The 19,255-nt window shown below is 40.6% G+C and overlaps 1 protein-coding gene across 1 annotated transcript in view; it reads right to left on the bottom strand.

The window, feature by feature from the left end:
* Window positions 1-19,255, bottom strand: part of LOC126198748 (myrosinase 1-like) — a 59,718-nt gene that overhangs the window by 19,322 nt on the left and 21,141 nt on the right. Inside the window, exons 5-8 of the mRNA XM_049935297.1 lie at window positions 17,104-17,287; window positions 8,816-8,910; window positions 4,795-4,939; window positions 511-659 (exon numbers count right to left, since the gene is read on the bottom strand). Coding sequence (XP_049791254.1) covers window positions 511-659; window positions 4,795-4,939; window positions 8,816-8,910; window positions 17,104-17,287 — 573 coding nt within the window. The remainder of the gene's footprint in view (window positions 1-510; window positions 660-4,794; window positions 4,940-8,815; window positions 8,911-17,103; window positions 17,288-19,255) is intronic.

Here is a 19,255-nt window from a genome sequence, read left to right as displayed (position 1 = left end):
ATACGACAGCTGGCGGTGACGAGCAGCATGATTTTAATTCTGGTCTTCGTAATATGGAATTTTATTCTCCTTTTAAATGCCGTCTGTAACCAAATCAGCGAATGAAAAAAGAGTGTGTAAGAAAATAAACATAAAAGTGGACAAGAGAAAAACTTTATTGCTAAACTGAACTGAATTCTTTGGAATAATAATCGGAATGAAAAAGGCTGTATACGAAATGAGAAATGAAAGCATTCCATACATGACTCAGAAGTTTGGCATATAAGAAAGAGGCTAAAGGATCAATAACTAGCCATGGAAATGGATTACTGGAGTTGAAGTGCTGGTGTCTGAACTTTAGACCACATCAAAAATGGTGAAAGTGGAGCGTACAGACAACTATAGAGTGTAAAGGGTTATTTTTGTATTCCCATTTATAACGGGTGATAAATTGTTAACAAATTATTGTTCGAAGTACAACAGTAAGATACATCAGGAATATTCAAAGACACAGCGGCTTCTGAACCTTACCCTGAGCCACTGTACTGCGCTCTCTGGCCACGACTCGTTGAAGAAACTGATAATTCCGCTGTCACGTTCCAACGAAGGTGAGAGGCCCCACTCTCCAGGCTTGACTAGTCTCGTCGTGTAACTGTTCAGCCCAAAGAAATCCGCCGACCCTGTGAAATACAAAACAGATTCATTAGCAACGTTCATTGAAGAAACGTTATAGAAACACTGTGCAGAGCGACTCAGTTACCAGCTTGTAGTCTGTCGACTGATCGTAATCCAAAGATAGTATCTTTTAATTCAAACGAAAAGAATCGGTCTCCCTAGTTCGATCCCTGTCGCTCTTTTGTTTCAGAATCAAAATCGTGAGTCACTCTGGCTGAAGACTTCCCGTAGGAGGAGTCATCGTCATAATGACAACAGGTTTTTCAAATAAGGAGGAGGAGCGAACAGGTTCTTGGTTCCGTCACATTCCCCTAAAACGGGACAATACAGGGTTAATAGTGAGAAATGATCAGCGACATGATGATTTCGACGGCAGTGCGTAAAGAGCATGCAGCTGGACAAGCAGTCTGCTAAAATAATATCGCCATGACAATAATCTTTGTTCGCACTTTCGGACCTCAGGCTGAAGACTGCTTACGGTGGAGTTACCGGAGGTCAATGCATGAAGTAGGTGTCTTTGAATCGGAACGGGGGAAGTTAGAAATATGAAAGCCGTAGAAAAATCTGGAAATCTAAAAAGAAAGATTAACGGCTTATAGTAGACAGCGATTTCCGACGTGCAATGGAAACAAACTGATTTCTGGACAGATGGTTATAGCGTAACAAAAACAGCATCAATGAATGGTGTAGGACTATCAGATGTTGGCATCGATACCAATAAAAAAGTTGTTAACAGGCCAAGTAAAATTGAGACACACTGTAAGCGAATGAGTTGTATGACTAAAACTAACTCAGAACCAATGACCTTCTAGACGGCTATGAGGGTAAATAGGTTAACTGATAAAACCGTAGATTCCATACAATACTAATGTTGTACGGGCTCTACGATACATTTGCCATGGAATGAAAGTACTCTTTTCGTTTATAGTGGACATGAAGATGATGTAAGTGTTGCGCCGAAAGTAGTCGTTTGAAATAAAATTCATTAATGATACGGCTGTGCTTCTTCGTTTTCTACAATTATCTGCTTCAAATTTCTTATGAATCCATATTCAGATATGCACAGATTTTCTTGTTGCCAGCTACGCTTCGCTGAAACCTACATTGAAGTTCTGTTTGCTGCCCTTGAAACATTCTAGCACGGCTATTAAATCATAGCGTGTCTTCCCCATCCGTTAAATCCTCGCTCCACACGTACTTGTCGAAGGGGTACTGAACAATACTTTTGAACTTTACCCATTTGTACTCCACATCACGAGCTTAGAACTGAACAGAGGGGTTTCACTACTCCAATACTATACATTTTGTACCCAGTAACACATATTAAGTGAAAATATGATCCCACCTTTCTTATCATTCCGCGTAAAACACGACGTCGTTGAGCGTATCGAAAACTTACGGTCGGTGATATCCTCATCTGTGTAAATTGGTTCGAAAATCGCTGTTTGTTGCTCGGAGATACATGATGTTAGCTTCACGACCTAATTCTTCCTCTCGACTACTCGAACTACTTTTCGGATGCGACATTCCGAATAACCTCTCACTAATCCTTGTACCAGGCCAGAACTCTGATCGCGTGACTCTCCCCGGCAAATTGAAGTCTCCTTCCATTATAATAGTACGATCAGGGAAAGCACTCACGATTCTCGTCTATTACTTTGTAAAGCGAACTTACACTACAGCGCCTGACGCAGGTAAAAGCATCAGATTACCATGACTGACGCGCGTTAAATGGTAAAGTTCACCCAGATTCTGGCGACTATACGGACTGCAGTTGGGGAAACCCATTGACATTGGCGATTTCAACGCATGCCGGATTCTTGTGGCCCGGCACCTGAGATCGAGCACCTGGGAAACGTTCAAAGTGGTCGGCTGTTCTCATGCTACTGTTGTGAGGATCAATGGAAAGTAGTTGAATATCCACGATGTTCAGAAACTTGCATTCTGTGCCACACCAGACAACAGGGTATCATCCTGGAGCAGACACAGGTGTTTAGGAGCTGATCGGACAGAGAAATTGAGGAATCCCAGCGGTCGTCCCTTACTTGCTCCTGTAATGACCCAAAGACATTGACAATTACGATTGCAGTGGGCACAAGATCATCAAGATTAGAGAGTGAGTCTATGGAAATGTGTCCCCTGGACGGACGAATCGTGTTTCTTGTTAATCTAGCTCGGTGGTCGTCTCCAGATACGCCGTCAGACAGGTGATTATCTCGGAACATACACCACGCGACTGACGCAGGCCGATGTAGTATGCTGTGTGGGAGATTCACCAGGATAAATATCCTTGTCAAAAGGCCAGAGTCGCACTTCAGCGGTTTGAGAAGCGTGACAGTGAACTCACGCTGATGTCTTGGCTGCAAATTTCACCTAATGTGAGCCCGATGGAAACACAGCTGAGGCGCTATGGCGCACCAGTTTAGCACTCAATAACCAATTGCCCGCAACTTACTGGAATCGCCTGATCTGTGTGTGTGGACGTAATTTATCACTTACCATTTTAAATGTAATAGACCTGTGATAATCTGATACAGATGGTGTTGGTTACACATTAGAAAAGACAATTAATGGAGGAAAGTCGATTTTTAGCTTCTTCTGGCACATTTGATGCCAAAATAATCCACTGTTGTCATTTCGGCTGTTGGCGCCCGAAGGGCGTAACGTTTCGACGACTGGTCCTGACACGTTCATGAGGTGCGTGGTCGGCCTGATTATTAACACACCTGATAAGAGCGTGACCAACTGGACGTATTGTTGTGTCTTTCGGATGCCAGCAGCCGGCATTAGTCCGCGGATTACTTTATAACAAGCGACTGTGCCCCTTCAGATCGTATAAATATGGTACGTACAACCATTACAATTTCAGACAATTGTATGGTTTATTCAAGAGAAAGACCATAACAAAATGAGCAAGTCAGTAATGCATTTGTCTACCCCTGACCCTTATGCATACAGTTACTCGGCTTTCTGTGATTGACACATTTGTTGGATGTCCTCCTGAGGGATATCGTGCAAAATTTTGTCGAAATGGTGCATTAGACCGTCAATATCCCGATCTGCTTGGAGAGCCCTGACCGCAAGACTCCAAACCCTTTCCATTGGGGAGAGATCCGGCGATCTTTCTGGCCAAGATACAGTTTGGCAAGCATGTATACAAGCAGTAGAAACTCTCACCGTGTGCGGGTTGGGATTATATAGCTGAAATGTTAGTCTAGGATGGCCTGCCATGACGGGCAACAAAACGGGGCGTAGAATATCGCCGAGGTGCCGCTGAGCCGTGAGGGTGCTGCAGATGACAACGAAAGAAATCCTGCTTTGAAATGAAGTGGCCACCCGGTCCATCACTCCTGGTTCTTGGATCGTTTGACGTGCGACAGTCACGTTGGTATCCCACTGCTGCCCTGGGCGTCTCCAGATTTGTCTTCGGTCTGGAATCTCATTGACTGGAGTGGAATTGTCTTCAGTGAGTGAGTATTTCGCACACTGCGTTGTGTTTCTACTGCTTGTCTTGGTGGTTGTCAAACACTACCTTGACCAGGTAGGCCGCCAGATCTCCCTCCCCTCCCCCCCCCCCCCCCAATTGACAAACTTTGGAGTATTATGGGCAGAACTCTCCAACCAAATCCCCATTCTGACGATCTAACGAGCCAATTGGACAGACGTTCGCACGATATCTCTTACGTGGACATACAACAATTCTGTCAATCAATGCCTAGCCGAATAACAAACGCGTTACTGACTTGCTCAATTCGTGAAGCTCTTTTCTCTGACACTATACTCATTTATTTGTCTGTACATGTACATTGCTTCTACGTATTTCCGTCCCATTCTGATAATTACTTCGTGGAACATTTTTTGGTCATAGAGTATGTGTCAGAAAGTAAAATGGGAATATACGCTGGCTTACAAATTGCAATGAGTTTCAATGCATTTATAACTGTTCAATGTGGCCATTCGCTGCGAAAATTTCATAAAAAAAAAGAAAATAAAAAGCAAACGATTTCTCAAGCGTCTTTCCCACAACTGAAGCAACAGTGTTCCTTACAGGGCGGGCTTCGAACCATGCCGGAGATAGCAGAATATACATTATGGTGAAAAATATTGCCCTCTAATGACGGCCCCCGTAAGGTGTCCTACCTGTGATGTACTGCTTCTCCTCTTCGGTGAAGCTGGGCAGACGAGACCTCGGTCGCCCCTCTGCCACACTGTTGTTGTCCACCCTCTGGCGGACCACGGCCGGGTAGTCGCCGTCCACGAATATCGGGTGGGCGTACAACCCCATCTGCAATCACATAGCCCAAAATGCTTAACAGTTCTTCCAGTTATTCCATTACCTAATTGCCAACATTTTTTTTCCGCTTATCAAGATCGTTTATGATTCTTGTTGTTGTGGTCTTCAGTCCTCAGACTGGTTTGATACAGCTCTCTATGCCACTCTATCCTGTGCAAGCTTCTTCATCTCCCAGTACGCACTGCAACCTACATCCTTCTGAATCTGCTTAGTGTATTCATCTCTTGGTCTCCCTCTACGATTTTTACTCTCCACGGTGCCCTCCAATACTAAATTGGTGATCCCTTGATGCCTCAGAACATGTCCTACCAACCGGTCCCTTCTTCTAGTCAAGTTGTGCCACAAACTCCTCTTCTCCCCAATCCTATTCAGTACCTCTTCATTAGTTATGTGATCTACCCATCTAATCTTTAGCATCCTTCTGTAGCACCACATTTCGTAAGCTTCTATTCTCTTCTGGTCCAAATTATTTATCGCCCATGTTTCACTTCCATACATGGCTACACTCCATACAAATACTTTCAAAAACGACTTCCTGGCACTTAAATTAATACTTGATGTTAACAAATTTTTCTTCTTCAGAAACGCTTTCCTTGCTATTGCCAGTCTACATTTTATATCCTCTCTACTTCGACCATCATCAGTAATTTTTCTTCCCAAATAGCAAAACTCCTTTACTACTTTAAGTGTCTCATTTCCTAATCTAATTTCCTCAGCATCACCAGACTTAATTCGACTATATTCCATTATCCTCGCTTTGCTTTTGTTGATGTTCATCTTATATCCTCCTTTCAAGACACTGTCCATTCCGTTCAACTGCTCTTCCAAGTTCTTTGCTGTCTCTGACAGAATTACAATGTCATCGGCGAACCTTAAAGTTTTTCGTTAATGATTAAGAGAACAGAAAATATTTTGAAATTGGGAGTTCACCACATATTGTGTCTCAATTTCTGTGGGACAGTAAAAGAATATGGCTGTATCAGCGACCAGATCATTAAGTAAATCAGCAGAATGTGAAAAACAATTTGTACAGAAATGTGTGACTATTTACAGAGGGAATTTTAAAAGTGTGGAGCAGTGTTTTTGTGCATAATTCATTCGTCTTATTTAACGGAGCTATTAAGTAGTTTTGTAGAAGTAAGTTTTCAGGAGCGGCTACCTGGTAATCATGATAAGAAAACTGCGACTTTGAGGCAACATTGCTTTGCTCGGTGAGGCTGAGAGTCGACTAGTGTTTTCAGTGCTTGAAATCAACGTTATTGTGAGCTTATAAATTTAGTCCTGAGTCGGCAATTTCTCTGTTTGATCATAAGCATCGAGTATCTTAAGAATTTTTTTTTCAGGAAGAGCTTCGACTGAAACTAACAAGAGATACTAAATAAACCAAAGTTATTGTGAGGCATTACCAAGATACACGTATTAGACGTAGGTAACATAAGTTGCCTGAAAATATCACGAACACTTTGAGCAACGATGCACCAGATTTGAAATGGAACTATCTTATTATGGTTAGCTTTCTTAAGACACCTGTTAACAGCCCAGTGTTATGATATACATGATGAGACAAAATGAGTCACATCCATAGTGGCCATCTCATCTTTTTTTAAATTTTTTTAAGGATATTCCATTAGTTCAGCTTGCGGTGTTTCTCAGGGCAGAGCAGTTTTATCTCTGGTAAGCTCAGACCAACGATATAACCAATTCCTTAGTTATCACCTTGGGCGAAGTTTGCGTGGTTTGATGCGCAATGAGGCACCCTCATGGCCATTATAGAGCTCAGTTAGGAATATTATGGACCGTGTGAGGTGGAGGGGAGCGGGATTGGGTAAACGACTTGTTTCTCCTATGGTGGCTCTCTCTTCCGGCCACGGAATCGCCTTTTGAAGGCTGGATAACACTGCTGCATTGGTCCGCATACTGCTCGCTTCGTTTCCCCATTTAAGTTGCGTTTCACTCATTTCAGTTGCTATAGTATGTCGTGCCACGAGACTTGATTTCTTGAATATGATTTGGCGTTATGTTAAGGGCTTAAAGAACTGAAATACTGGATGTCGCATGAACAAAGAGCGCTGATAATCCTCATTTTATAGTGAACAAAGCAGTGCCCCAAAACCTTTCCTCTACATTAGCTTCACCATTTTCTAAACGGTTTTCCCAATTCGCTGGCCTTATGTTAGCTGCTATATGGTATTTAAGATCACAGACGGTCTTTATTCAATATGTTTTCATGAGAACCTGATAACAAGATTCCTTAATTGTTAACATTGTTAAATTTCATGTGGAATGTTTGTCTTTGTAAAGATGATCTTGGAATGAATGATAATTTTTTAAAGCATTCGTGTGAGGAGGATATTATCGAAGTGTGTAAGGTGAGTATCTATATGAACGGAGAAACGTAATGAGACCTTCTGCATAACCTTTACATAATGCCTTTTCCCTTTGTGGAGCATAAGAACCCATTGGTGGCCACGTAGATTAGGAAGAGGATTGTGTTTAAATATTGGAACAAGGCTGATGGAAATGAGTAAAACTACTGGGACAATACTACAAGTTATTTCACGATGCGATAGGCACTGATACAGTCAGAACAGTTCATAGAATGAGGACTGCGTTAGCTGTTCGGGGAACATAGATAGAGCAAGGAGTCAGATCGAATAAATGATTCAAGCATTGATAGTAACAATATACAGGCATCACACTTAGCTGGATGGATACAGAAAATCAGACTCCTTAAGGTACAACCTAGAACTAAGGGTAACAATAAAGAAGTACACAAATTAGTCAGCACTACAATAATAGGATCACGTGTTACTATGAATGCTTTACTGACTCATAGTGGTAATTATTTCAGAATTACTTCAAAAATAGAATTTTCCAAAATAATATATGAAAGAAAACACATGAACCACGATTTTTTAAGTAGTTAACGGATCTCAATAATGAGAAACAGGATTCTGGACCACTTTGACCTCTGCAATTCATGTTGCCTATGTGCCCTATATGCAATCGCAATGATTTCATCAAGATGGTGCAAATTTCAAAAATGCAAACTGACTTTGGTAGGATATTACAAACTACATATGGTTTGGATTTAATTTTTTAAGTCAAATATGTCATTTGGGGGGGGGGGGGAATTAAAAATTTATCTTTGGAATACTATAGACTCAGCAGTAAATTCTGTATAGGTAAGAAGTAGAGGTGGCGTGTTTTGGATACATACTTCTGCGTACTTCTCAAGATCACCCAACTACACACCTCTGACTACTTTTTGAAACACCATCGAAAAAACACAAAAAAGTGGGAAGCGTTTAGGATTTTTGAGAGGGCAAGCAATTAGAAAACAAATATTTGATACAAAATAATATCTGCATGTAGAAAGAGCTACCTTTGATGTGAGGGAAAATATGTATATAGTCTCTCTCTCTCTCTCTCTCACGCACACACACACACACACACACACACACACACACACACACACACACACACACACACACACACACACGTGTGTGTGTGTGTGTGTGTGTGTGTGTACTATTTTTTACATTTAACAAATATTGCCATTTAGTTTTTTTTATTTTTTTATATTCATTTTATCCTGAAATTTTTGTAATTTCCTACGCATAAGACTAAGGAATCCTAGAAGATAATAATAAGCAGTCATACATTCACTTTCCAGCGCCAAGTTTGTGAAACCTGCACTGGACTGCTGCCTCCATAATATTAGTCTTATTAATGTAATATTATCCGGATCATGCAGGTGTCAGTTTTCATAATGACATAAGGAGATTCATGAGTATTTTAGTCTACTTGTCAAAGAAATATGTTTATTATGATTACTCCTGTTTTTAGCTAGTTGTTTGTCTCTACCTCAAACTCGAACTTCCGCCTCTGAGCATCGCGACACTCTTCCGTGTCTTCCGCCGGCTCATTCCAGTCAGTGCTAAGGGTAATGCCCACACTCCCTGCAAAACATACAGATTCACATGGATCAAATGTATGATTAGCACTTAAAAGTTATTCATTTAGTGAAGTTTCCAATTGTTAAGAAAGTAAATAAATTGAAATAGACAGAGATTTTCTGACTGACGGCACTAAGATGGAGCAAATCAGCATAGCCTTTTGTAAGGAAATACGACCGAGGTTTCTACATATTTAGTTTAAGCTGTGAAAATTGAATCATACTTGATATTGGAACGGAAGGGTTGGAATCCTTCCGTCATAGTTCACAATTTGATAGGGTGTCGACAGTTTTGCTTGAAACAAATTTCACGGTCAGTTAACAATAAGGACTCCATGTGGAAAGACTCTGAATTCAAGGCACCCACAGCAGACTCTAAAAGTAACTTAAGCAGCGAGCCTCACGTCAGAATGGATTATTAGAGGAATAGCTTATTCGTAATGCTAGTCACTAAAGTTTTTTATCATAAATATAACTGCTACTCGACGGAAACAGCTATTGTACATTTTAATTTCGTTCAGTACCAGGCACGTGCGCCTTTTGAGTCTAGGCATTTTCGTTCGTGTCTCTTATATGTTATCAGCCTTGAGAACCATACCCAATTCTTCATCTAATAGTACTTTCATACAGTCTCATTAAATATATATTCATTATACTCCAGTCTCGAGCTGCCCTTACTTTAAAGTTCCACCTATCTCCATGGGAGTTGCTCACTGATGTCTTAACACATGTCTTATCAACCTCTCCTTTCTTTTATTCTTTCCACATATTCCCTTCCTCGACGACTCTGTGAAGAACTTCTTCTTTTGTTACTTTACCATTTCAGTTAACTTTCAACAGACTTCTGTAGCTTCTATTCTCTTCCTTTCTGGTTTTCCCGTAGTCCATGGTTCACTACCACACAATGCTGTGCTCCAAACGTAAATTGTCACCAATTTCCGCTCCAAACTGCGGCTTATTTTTGATGTTAGTAGATTTCTTTTAACAAGAAATGTTCAACTGGACTCTGTCGGTCTGCTTCTAGCTTCAAACTTAAAAAAATAAAAAGAAACGTTTATCTATTTCTGTACAGTAAAAAATATCCCACCACCTATCAATCCAGTAAATCAATAAAAAATAATAATTGCAACTTTAACGATATAGAAATCTGTAAGTTAATATAATTAGCATATTTTCATTCGTATTGCCTTATGGGATAGTATCCTGGGGTAACTCTTCACTTAGGCAAAAATTATTAACTGCAAAAAGAAAGTAATTAGATATATGTGTGAATTTCACACAAGTATATCTTACAGGTAACTCTTTAAGCGGCTGCGAATATTAACCACAGCTTCACACTATATTTACTGACTTACAAAATGTCTTATCAACAAACCTATGTGAGTATGAAGGTAACAGAGATATTCACAACACTAGAAAAAAATTATCTGCATTACTCTTTAATGAATCTAGTTTTGTCACAGAAATGGATGAAATATACAGCTACAATTAGCAACTTCCTGCTATGAATAACAAAATATTTTCTTGACACCCACAGGAAGAAATGATCATCGTAATAAAACAAGAGAATTCAGATCTCGCATGCAACAATTTAAGTATTAGTTTCCTTTTAGCGCAGCTCGAGAGTGGAACGTTAGAGAAATATTTTCAGTGTGGTTCAGTGAATCCTCTGCCAAGCACTTAGTTATGAATTCCAGAGTAGTCATGTAGATAAAACTCTTTGACAATATATCCATGGAAATAAAATGTCCGTCAGACGTGTTTTCAAATGTATATTAGAGATGTTTCTCCTTCACAGTTCCTTCAATACGACAGAGGAGAGCTTAGGTAGAGTTCGTTGGGCAAAAAAAAATCTATAAATGACCGGTATCTAGCCATATTAACATAATTTTTTCGTTTTATGATTTGTATATAGTGATCTCTGTTTGTTCTATTGACACGTTCCACACCATAATGTACATCGTTAATTTGCTGTATGGTGCATCTAACTGCTGTAACTAACTAACTGGTTAACTATTTGACTAACTCCTCCTTCCCTTTCTCGTTATGGGTTATTTAGCTTCCAAAATAGCAGAAGTCTTTCAACTAGTCTACTATCGAGCCCCAATCTTTTATCTTACTTTTATCTCTAATCTGCTTTCTGCTAATAATCATTATTTTCGTCTTTGTACGGTTCATTCTAAACCCATAATCTTTCCTCATTAGACTATTTCATTCAATACGTATTACAATCGTTTTCCACTTTCATTGAGGATAGCAATGTAATGAGAGAATCTTATCATTTCAGTCTGGATTTTGATCATCGCTTCTTTGATACATAAATTGAACAATGGAGGAGGAAAGCTGTATGTCTTACACCGTTTCTAATCCGAACAAATCCCTATTGGTCTTCTATTCTTACTCTTCCCTCTTGGTTGAACATACTGCATAATATATGTCTTTCCCTACAGTTCAGACCTGTTCTTTTTTTATATTTTAACAGTTAAATTGTGTTTAACACATAAATAATGTTTTCATATAAGTAGTAACTAATTCTTCCCATTTCCTGCATTGTATGACATGTGCGCTATATTAATTTTCAGTTCGTCATGAACCTGGGAACGACTATAAAACCGAAAACACGATAGAGTAAAATAAATGAACAATTAACAGTCAAATGGTGCAAACTTCTTCCAAAAATTTTCACATTATCATGTCTCCCTACGAAGCCAGGACCCATTTTTCTGTGAATTTCGAACATTTTTCACCAAATTATTTGGCCTGAGAAAGTATCTCCATTCTTCTCCTGTCTTCCATCATTATCAAGGATATCGGAATTGCGCCTACGATGCCTTTAATTTCCCTGAAATCAAACAGATGCAATATTCTCTACTCCTCTTAATTCATTATTGTCAACAACGTCAAAGTTTTTAATATGCCTCTGCGAAAGTTCTCGCATTTATCTGCATTGATAGCTTCAGTACGGTGTGGACGATATAGTCCCGAAAATCAGATGTTTTGTCTCCACTCTCATAGATTCTACTCCTGTAGGTAGCTGCTCTACATCAAGATATTACTAACCCCCTCAGAGTCTAATAAGGATTCTCTATGTCTTCTAAATCAACACCTCTTTCTCACTCTGTCATTTATGCATTCAGTTCTTTCCCAAATACACACCATCAATGTGCTTTTCCCAACTATTCGCCCTCTCTGCTGCCAATAGTGTCTCAGTCTGCAAAAGAATCACTAGCGTATTTTTTAGTAGCCGTAAAAATGAAATATTTGTATGATCTGGTAACATGAGGGAATTGCGTTTTTTTCAACACGTAGGACACATATGTCACCGTAATAGTTATGAGGACAACATATTAATTAATATAGCGCCTCTGTGGTAAATCTCTGTAGCAGTAATTTTGCAACCCCGGAGACATTTGTTGACACTGGTGTTAACAACTTTCTTCCACAATGTGTTGTTTTTTGTTGTTGTGGTCTTCAGTCCTGAGACTGGTTTGATGCGGCTCTCCATGCTACTCTATCCTGTGCAAGCTTTTTCATCTCCTAGTACTTACTGCAACCTACATCCTTCTGAATCTGCATAGTGTATTCATCTCTTGGTCTCCCTCTACGATTTTTACCCTCCACGCTGCCCTCCAATGCTAAATTTGTGATCCCTTGATGCCTCAGAACATGTCCTACCAGCCGCTCCCTTTTTCTAGTCAAGTTGTGCCACAAACTCCTCTTCTCCCCTGTTCGATCCAATACCTGCTCATTAGTTATGTGATCTACACATCTAATCTTCAGCATTCTTCTGTAGCACCACATTTCGAAAGCTTCTATTTTCTTCTTGTCCAAACTATTTATCTTCCATGTTTTACTTCCATGCATGGCTACACTCCATACAAATACTTTCAGAAACGACTTCCTGACACATAAATCTACACTGGATGTAAACAAATTTTTCTTCTTCAGAAACGTTTTCCTTGCCATTGCCAGTCTACATTTAATATCCTCTCTACTTCAACCATCATCAGTTATTTATCTCCCCAAATAGCAAAACTCATCTACTACTTTAAGTGTCTCATTTCCTAATCTAATTCCCTCAGCATCACCCGATTTAATTTGACTACATTCCATTATCCTCGTTTTGCTTTTGTTGATGTTCATCTTATATCCTCCTTTCAGGACACTGTCCATTCCGTTCAACTCCTCTTCCAAGTCCTTTGCGGTCTCTGACAGAATTAAAATGTCATCGGCGAACCTCAAACTTTTTATTTCTTCTCCATGGATTTTAATACCTACTCCGAATTTTTCTTTTGTTTCCTTTACTGCTTGCTCAATATACAGATTGGATAACATCGGGGAGAGGCTACAACCCTGTCTCACTCCCTTCCCAACCACTGCTTCCCTTTCATGCCCCTTGACTCTTATAACAGCCATCTGCTTTTGTACAAATTGTAAATAGCCTTTCGCTCCCTGTATTTTACCCCTGCCACCTTCAGAATTTGAAAGAGAGTATTCCAGTCAACATCGTCAAAAGGTTTTTTTAAGTTTACAAATGCTAGAAACGTACGTTTGCCTTTCCTTAATCTTTCTTCTAAGATAAGTCGTAGGGTCAGTATTGCCTCACGTGTCCCAACATTCCTACGGAATCCAAACTGATCTTCCCAGAGGTCGGCTTCTACCAGTTTTTCCATTCGTCTGTAAAGAATTCGCGTCAGTATTTGGCAGCTGTGACTTATTAGACTGATAGTTCGGTAATTTTCACATCTGTCAACACCTGCTTTCTTTGGGATTGGAATTATTATATTCTTCTTGAAGTCTGAGGGTATTTTGGCTGTCTCATACATCTTGCTCACCAGATGGTAGAGTTTTGTCAGGACTGGCTCTCCCAAGGCTGTCAGTAGTTCTAATGGAATGTTGTCTACTCCCGGGGCCTTGTTTCGACTTAGGTCTTTCAGTGCTCTGTCAAACTCTTCATGATCGTATCTCCCATTCCTCAAGTACATCGCCCTTGTATAGGCCCTCTATATACTCCTTCCACCTTTCTGCGTTCCCTTCTTTGCTTAGAACTGGGTTTCCTTCTGAGCTCTTGATATTCGGACAAACGGCTCTCTTTTCTCCAAAGGTCTCTTTAATTTTCCTGTAGGCAGTATCTATCTTACACCTAGTGAGACAAGCCTCTACATCCTTACGTTTGTCCTCTAGCCACCCCTGCTTAGATTAAAAAATAGAGAATTTTGTTCATTTCAGTCTAAATGAATACCTTAAATATGTATCGCTTTCGATCAGCATTACTTTCTCCATGAACAAATATAAGGATCCAAAATGCGTAGTGTTCCTACTTTGTTACTGACCATGAACTGCAAGATATTCACACAGTTAGTCGCTTGTATTTACCGTAGGAAATCGAACGACTGTGAAACACATTACACCACAGTTACTCACTGTGTCTTGACGAACACATACAAATTCCGGAATTGCGTGTGAATCTCTTATGAAAGGAAAATAAACGAAATTTAAAGCATTAATAATAACATTAAACAATATAGCGAGGTAGTTTTATTGGATTACAAACTATGAACTCAAGCAGGAGAGCTTCTGTAAAGTTTGGAAGGTAGGAGCCGAGGTACTGGCAGAACTAAAGCTGTGAGGACGGGGCGTGAGTCATGCTTGGGTAGCTCAGTTGGTAGAGCCCTTGCCCGCGAAAGGCAAAGGGCCCGAGTTCGAATCTCGGTCCGGCACACAGTTTTAATCTGCCAGGAAGTTTCGTATCAGCGCACACTCCGCTGCAGGGATAAAAACTCATTCTATGAAGTCATGTCTTGCGTGTAAACATAGTGCAATACTTATCACATTTAAATGGGTCGCCTGTCTTCGTCGCTATCGAGCGAGAAATGCAAATCGTAGACACTTTCTGTAGAGCATCACTCGACAACAGTAGAACTCTATGTGATATCCATAGTTAAGAGTGGTAACTGCTGCTTTTTACAAAGGGCGAGGGAGTTCAGGACCGCTGCGGCAACCGTTGTCGGGTGCCAGACAGATGTGGCGCATGTGGCGTTCAAAAGCAGGCAGTCTGCCAAGAAATCTGTCACAAAAATTTTACTGGACGGAATTGTTATGACCGATTTATACCAAAGTAAAAACATTGTATTTTCTTTACCATTGCAGTCAATGGCTTGAGCATTCAGGGAAAAGGCCCTTTGAAAATTTAGAGGATGATTGGTGTTGAAAGTAAAACGTTGGCTGCGTTCAGACGACACGCAGTTTACCGATAGATCGTCGGTGTAAAAATCACGGAGGTCCTCGAACAGAACACAAGACTTCATTGAGAAGCTGACAACACTACCTAAGAATACTAACATGTTCTTTGTCCCATATCGCGTTCGGTGCGGACTTAAGACTGTGCGGTGTCTGGCCGTCGGCCAGGTTTTATGGCGAATAGTGTAAATAACAACAATATCAGTAGTTCTAGTGGTTACAGTAATAAACATATATGATATTACAGTGTTATCAGTCTTATTGGCATCGTCGTAAATAGTTTTCTTACCATGTTATTGTGGAATTGGAGCAATGGCATAATGTGTGAGAAGCTTAGCAGCAGTACGTATGTAATCATACATAGAGAACAATTTGATTGGTCCAAAGAAGAGCTTGAATAAAAACAAGGATGAGACGGGGATATAAATAATTAGCGATAAGGAAACCCGGGATAGTGATGACAGATTGAAAGAAACATTGATTATCTTTTGTTCCAAATAAAGAAATATCGAATATTCCTAGAGGGAAGTTTTGCCTACGACACCATATAAAACACAAGAGTCGCCGCAAATGCTGCTTGATGTTGGAACAAACACAAGTAAACTGCTACTTGTTTCGAATGGATAAATAAATAAATGAATTAACTCTTTAGTCTCGTAATGTGTTACTGTTGACGACGACAGTCTGGATCACGTTGGAAAGCTATTGTTTTTAGGATCCTAAAACATAATCTCATGTTGTGGGGGTACACAGTTAACATCGCTTTTCCATTTAAATCTAAGTGATCGTGATTTTGCAGGCATGGATTCACTTTGTCTATGATCTTTTAACGTTGCGAGTTTATTTTAGACATTACTGTATTCATTTTAATATCTACAGAATGGGGCTGCCGTGATGATGTGACTTTAGGCCGTGAAACTGATTGTGCTCTAATAAACAACAATTTTAACAGCTGTTTGCGGAATTCTTCCTAACTTTATGCATTTTATATAATTCCTAACTGAATAATTTGTAAACAGTGTACAGACGCAGCTGCTATATAACTATGGGACCATTGCTTTTCACAATATATATAAATGACCTAGTAGATAGTGTCGGAAGTTCCATGCGGCTTTCCCGGGATGATGCTGTAGTATACAGAGAAGTTGCAGCATTAGAAAATTGCAGCGAAATGCAGGAAGATCTGCAGCGGATAGGCACTTGGTGCAGGGAGTGGCAACTGACCCTTAACATAGACAAATGTAATGTATTGCGAATACATAGAAAGAAGGATCCTTTATTGTATAATTATATGATAGCGGAACAAACACTGGTAGCAGTTACTTCTGTAAAATATCTGGGAGTATGCGTGCGGAAAGATTTGAAGTGGTATGATCATATATAATTAATTGTTGGTAAGGCGGGTGCCAGATTGAGATTCATTGGGAGAGTCCTTAGAAAATGTAGTCCATCAACAAAGGAAGTGGCTTACAAAACACTCGTTCGACCTATAGTTGAGTATTGCTTATCAGTATGGGATCGGTACCAGGTCGTGTTGACAGAGGAGATAGAGAAGATGCAAAGAAGAGCGGCGCGTTTCGTTACAGGGTTATTTGGTAAGCGTGATAGTGTTACGGAGATGTTTAGCAAACTGAAGTGGCAGACTCTGCAAGAGAGGCGCTCTGCATCGCGGTGTAGCTTGCTGTCCAGGTTTCGAGAAGGTGCATTTCTGGATGAGATATCGAATATATTGCTTCCCCCTACTTATACCTCCAGAGGAGAACAGGAATGTAAAATTAGAGAGATTCGAGCGCGCACGGAGGCTTTCCGACAGTGGTTCTTCCCGCGAACCATACGCGACTGGAACAGGAAAGGAAGGTAATGACAGTGGCACGTAAAGTGCCCTCCGCCACACACCGTTGTAGATGTAGCACGTAACGTTTAAATTAGCCAGTATGTCTCCTAGTGAAATGCTCACCATTCTGAGTGGCGCGGAACTGTTCGTTGTACAGGCGGTAGACTTTCCCGTGGGCGCGGATGAGGGTGTGCGCCGCCAGGTAGTTGCCGATGCCCGGGGCATTCTGAGAGGGCGCCTGCCAGCCCACGCTCGAGTAGCCGCTCGTGACTGCCACGGGCTCGTTGAACGTGATCCACCACTTCACCTGCAACCGACCACAGTCTCTTCTAAACAGGAGCTCTTCACCTGACTTAGAAATAATTCAGGCATCAAAGATTCGCTTCTCCATACTCCTTCCTTCCCTCCCCTCATATGTAACTAACAATTACCTCAAATTTCAGAATGACATACAGCCTGAAATTTTAACAATAGTAAGTACACTGCCTAACAATATTACAGGACCACTTTTTCGAAACCCTGTAATTGTTTGCCATTCCGATTCATAAGTCTGAAACTTGTCTCAAAGTTACTTACGACCTTCCTCCGTAATGATATGTAATGATGTGTAATGATGCAAAAGCGTGACGAACTGTGACGTCACTTACGGGCTCAGGGACGCTTCTGTCAGCAGTGCCGACACGTAAAAAAGAAGAAAAGGCCATATCTCAGAGGTTCATGTGAGTTAGGTTACTGATGTCACAGTCGCATTCTGCCAAACCCTACCAAGGATCAGTCACACCATGGAAAAGTCGTCATACCTCCTCTTACCCACATTTCACGCTTTCTGTTGATCCTCTGGGAGGAAGGACAGGACCACAACAACGAACGATGAAACCACGCTGTTTTCTTGTGGATGGCCGAGGAAAATATGGTTCTGCTCTCCCTCGCAAAGACGACAAAAGAAAGAGTGGAATGTGTGTAAGAAGGAGAGAGGGGAGCGGGGGTGACGACCTTGCCATCGTGTGACACGTCTACGTTGGCTTTGGGCAGAGGTTTTTGACGTCGACGCCATGCTGTTTGAAGCATTGCCGAGCCCGAGGGTGACGTTGCAGGGCGTCATGCTTTTTACATTGCAGAGGAAGGTTTAGATACCTTTGGGCCAAAATTTCAAAGTTATAGGGCAAAAGGAAACAATTAAGGGCTTTCGAAAAAATGATCCTTTAATTCTGTTGCGCAGTGTAAAGTGTTTTAAAATAACAAGTACTTATCTTCTTTGCCCATTTGTGCACAGTATACTGCTTTGTCGTAAAGTCCAAAATATTGCAATAAAGGTAAAGTCAGTATTTTTAAAAGTATTCATCCTAAAATTTGAGAAGTATTTGTCTCATTCAAATCATTTAAAAACCATAATAGCAAAAAACTCTCGGCTTTGAAAACATCGTAATTCACACAATATAAAAATTTGTGTTCTTACTACTGAGAGTATTTTTCTTAGCACTAAAATTCTGAACCCATACCTGCAGGCATGACGTCATCAGAAATTTTCCGGGGTGTGGGAGGAGGGGGGATGGTGGGATCCGGGAGATGCTAGGGGTGCGGAGCAAGACAACAAAATTGCAATTTTTTTATAAATCCTTCAGTATCGAGTTGTGTAATACCACAAAACTAAATTATAGGCGAGAGATTTGACGGTTATCTACTCACCAGCAATCACGTCTGTGAATATCCGTGTACACTAGATTCCAGATTTGCAGAAAATGTCCCACTATGACAGCAAAGTACTCTTTTAGCCAGGACTGCGCTCTGAAAGTTCCTCAGACTGTGATAGGTGGCGATGACAAGGCTGTGTCGAGATGCTAACAGCAGTGTTGGAACCAACAGAGTTGCATCAGAAAACACGCACATAAACGCACCATCCCACTATTTTACTGTTGTGAAAAGTGAAACAACCATTGGCACGCACCCCCGAACAGCCATCTTGCTCTGCCAGTACGATCTGTAACCCATGCTGCGTCATCTTTGTTCTTCGTTCTGTGTACCCGTCTCTGCGCCAAATTTACGACAGTTCGACGTCTGATCCCTGACTAACTTGTATCACTTGCCATTTATAGCAGTTTTTCGCTGATGGTTCTCCTCACCTAGCACCATTTTAAAGGCGAAGAAAATAAGGCGTTATGTTCTACACTAGGAAAATACAGTTAATGTTATTGACTGCATTTAAATCTTATGTACATTGTGAAAATTCCAATGTTAGTTTATGTTTAAACAGGTGTCCATCGTGGTTACTTTGCTA

Source organism: Schistocerca nitens, chromosome 8, assembly GCF_023898315.1.
Source record: "Schistocerca nitens isolate TAMUIC-IGC-003100 chromosome 8, iqSchNite1.1, whole genome shotgun sequence".
Lineage (NCBI taxonomy): Eukaryota > Metazoa > Arthropoda > Insecta > Orthoptera > Acrididae > Schistocerca > Schistocerca nitens.
This window is presented reverse-complemented; position numbering and strand designations above follow the sequence as displayed.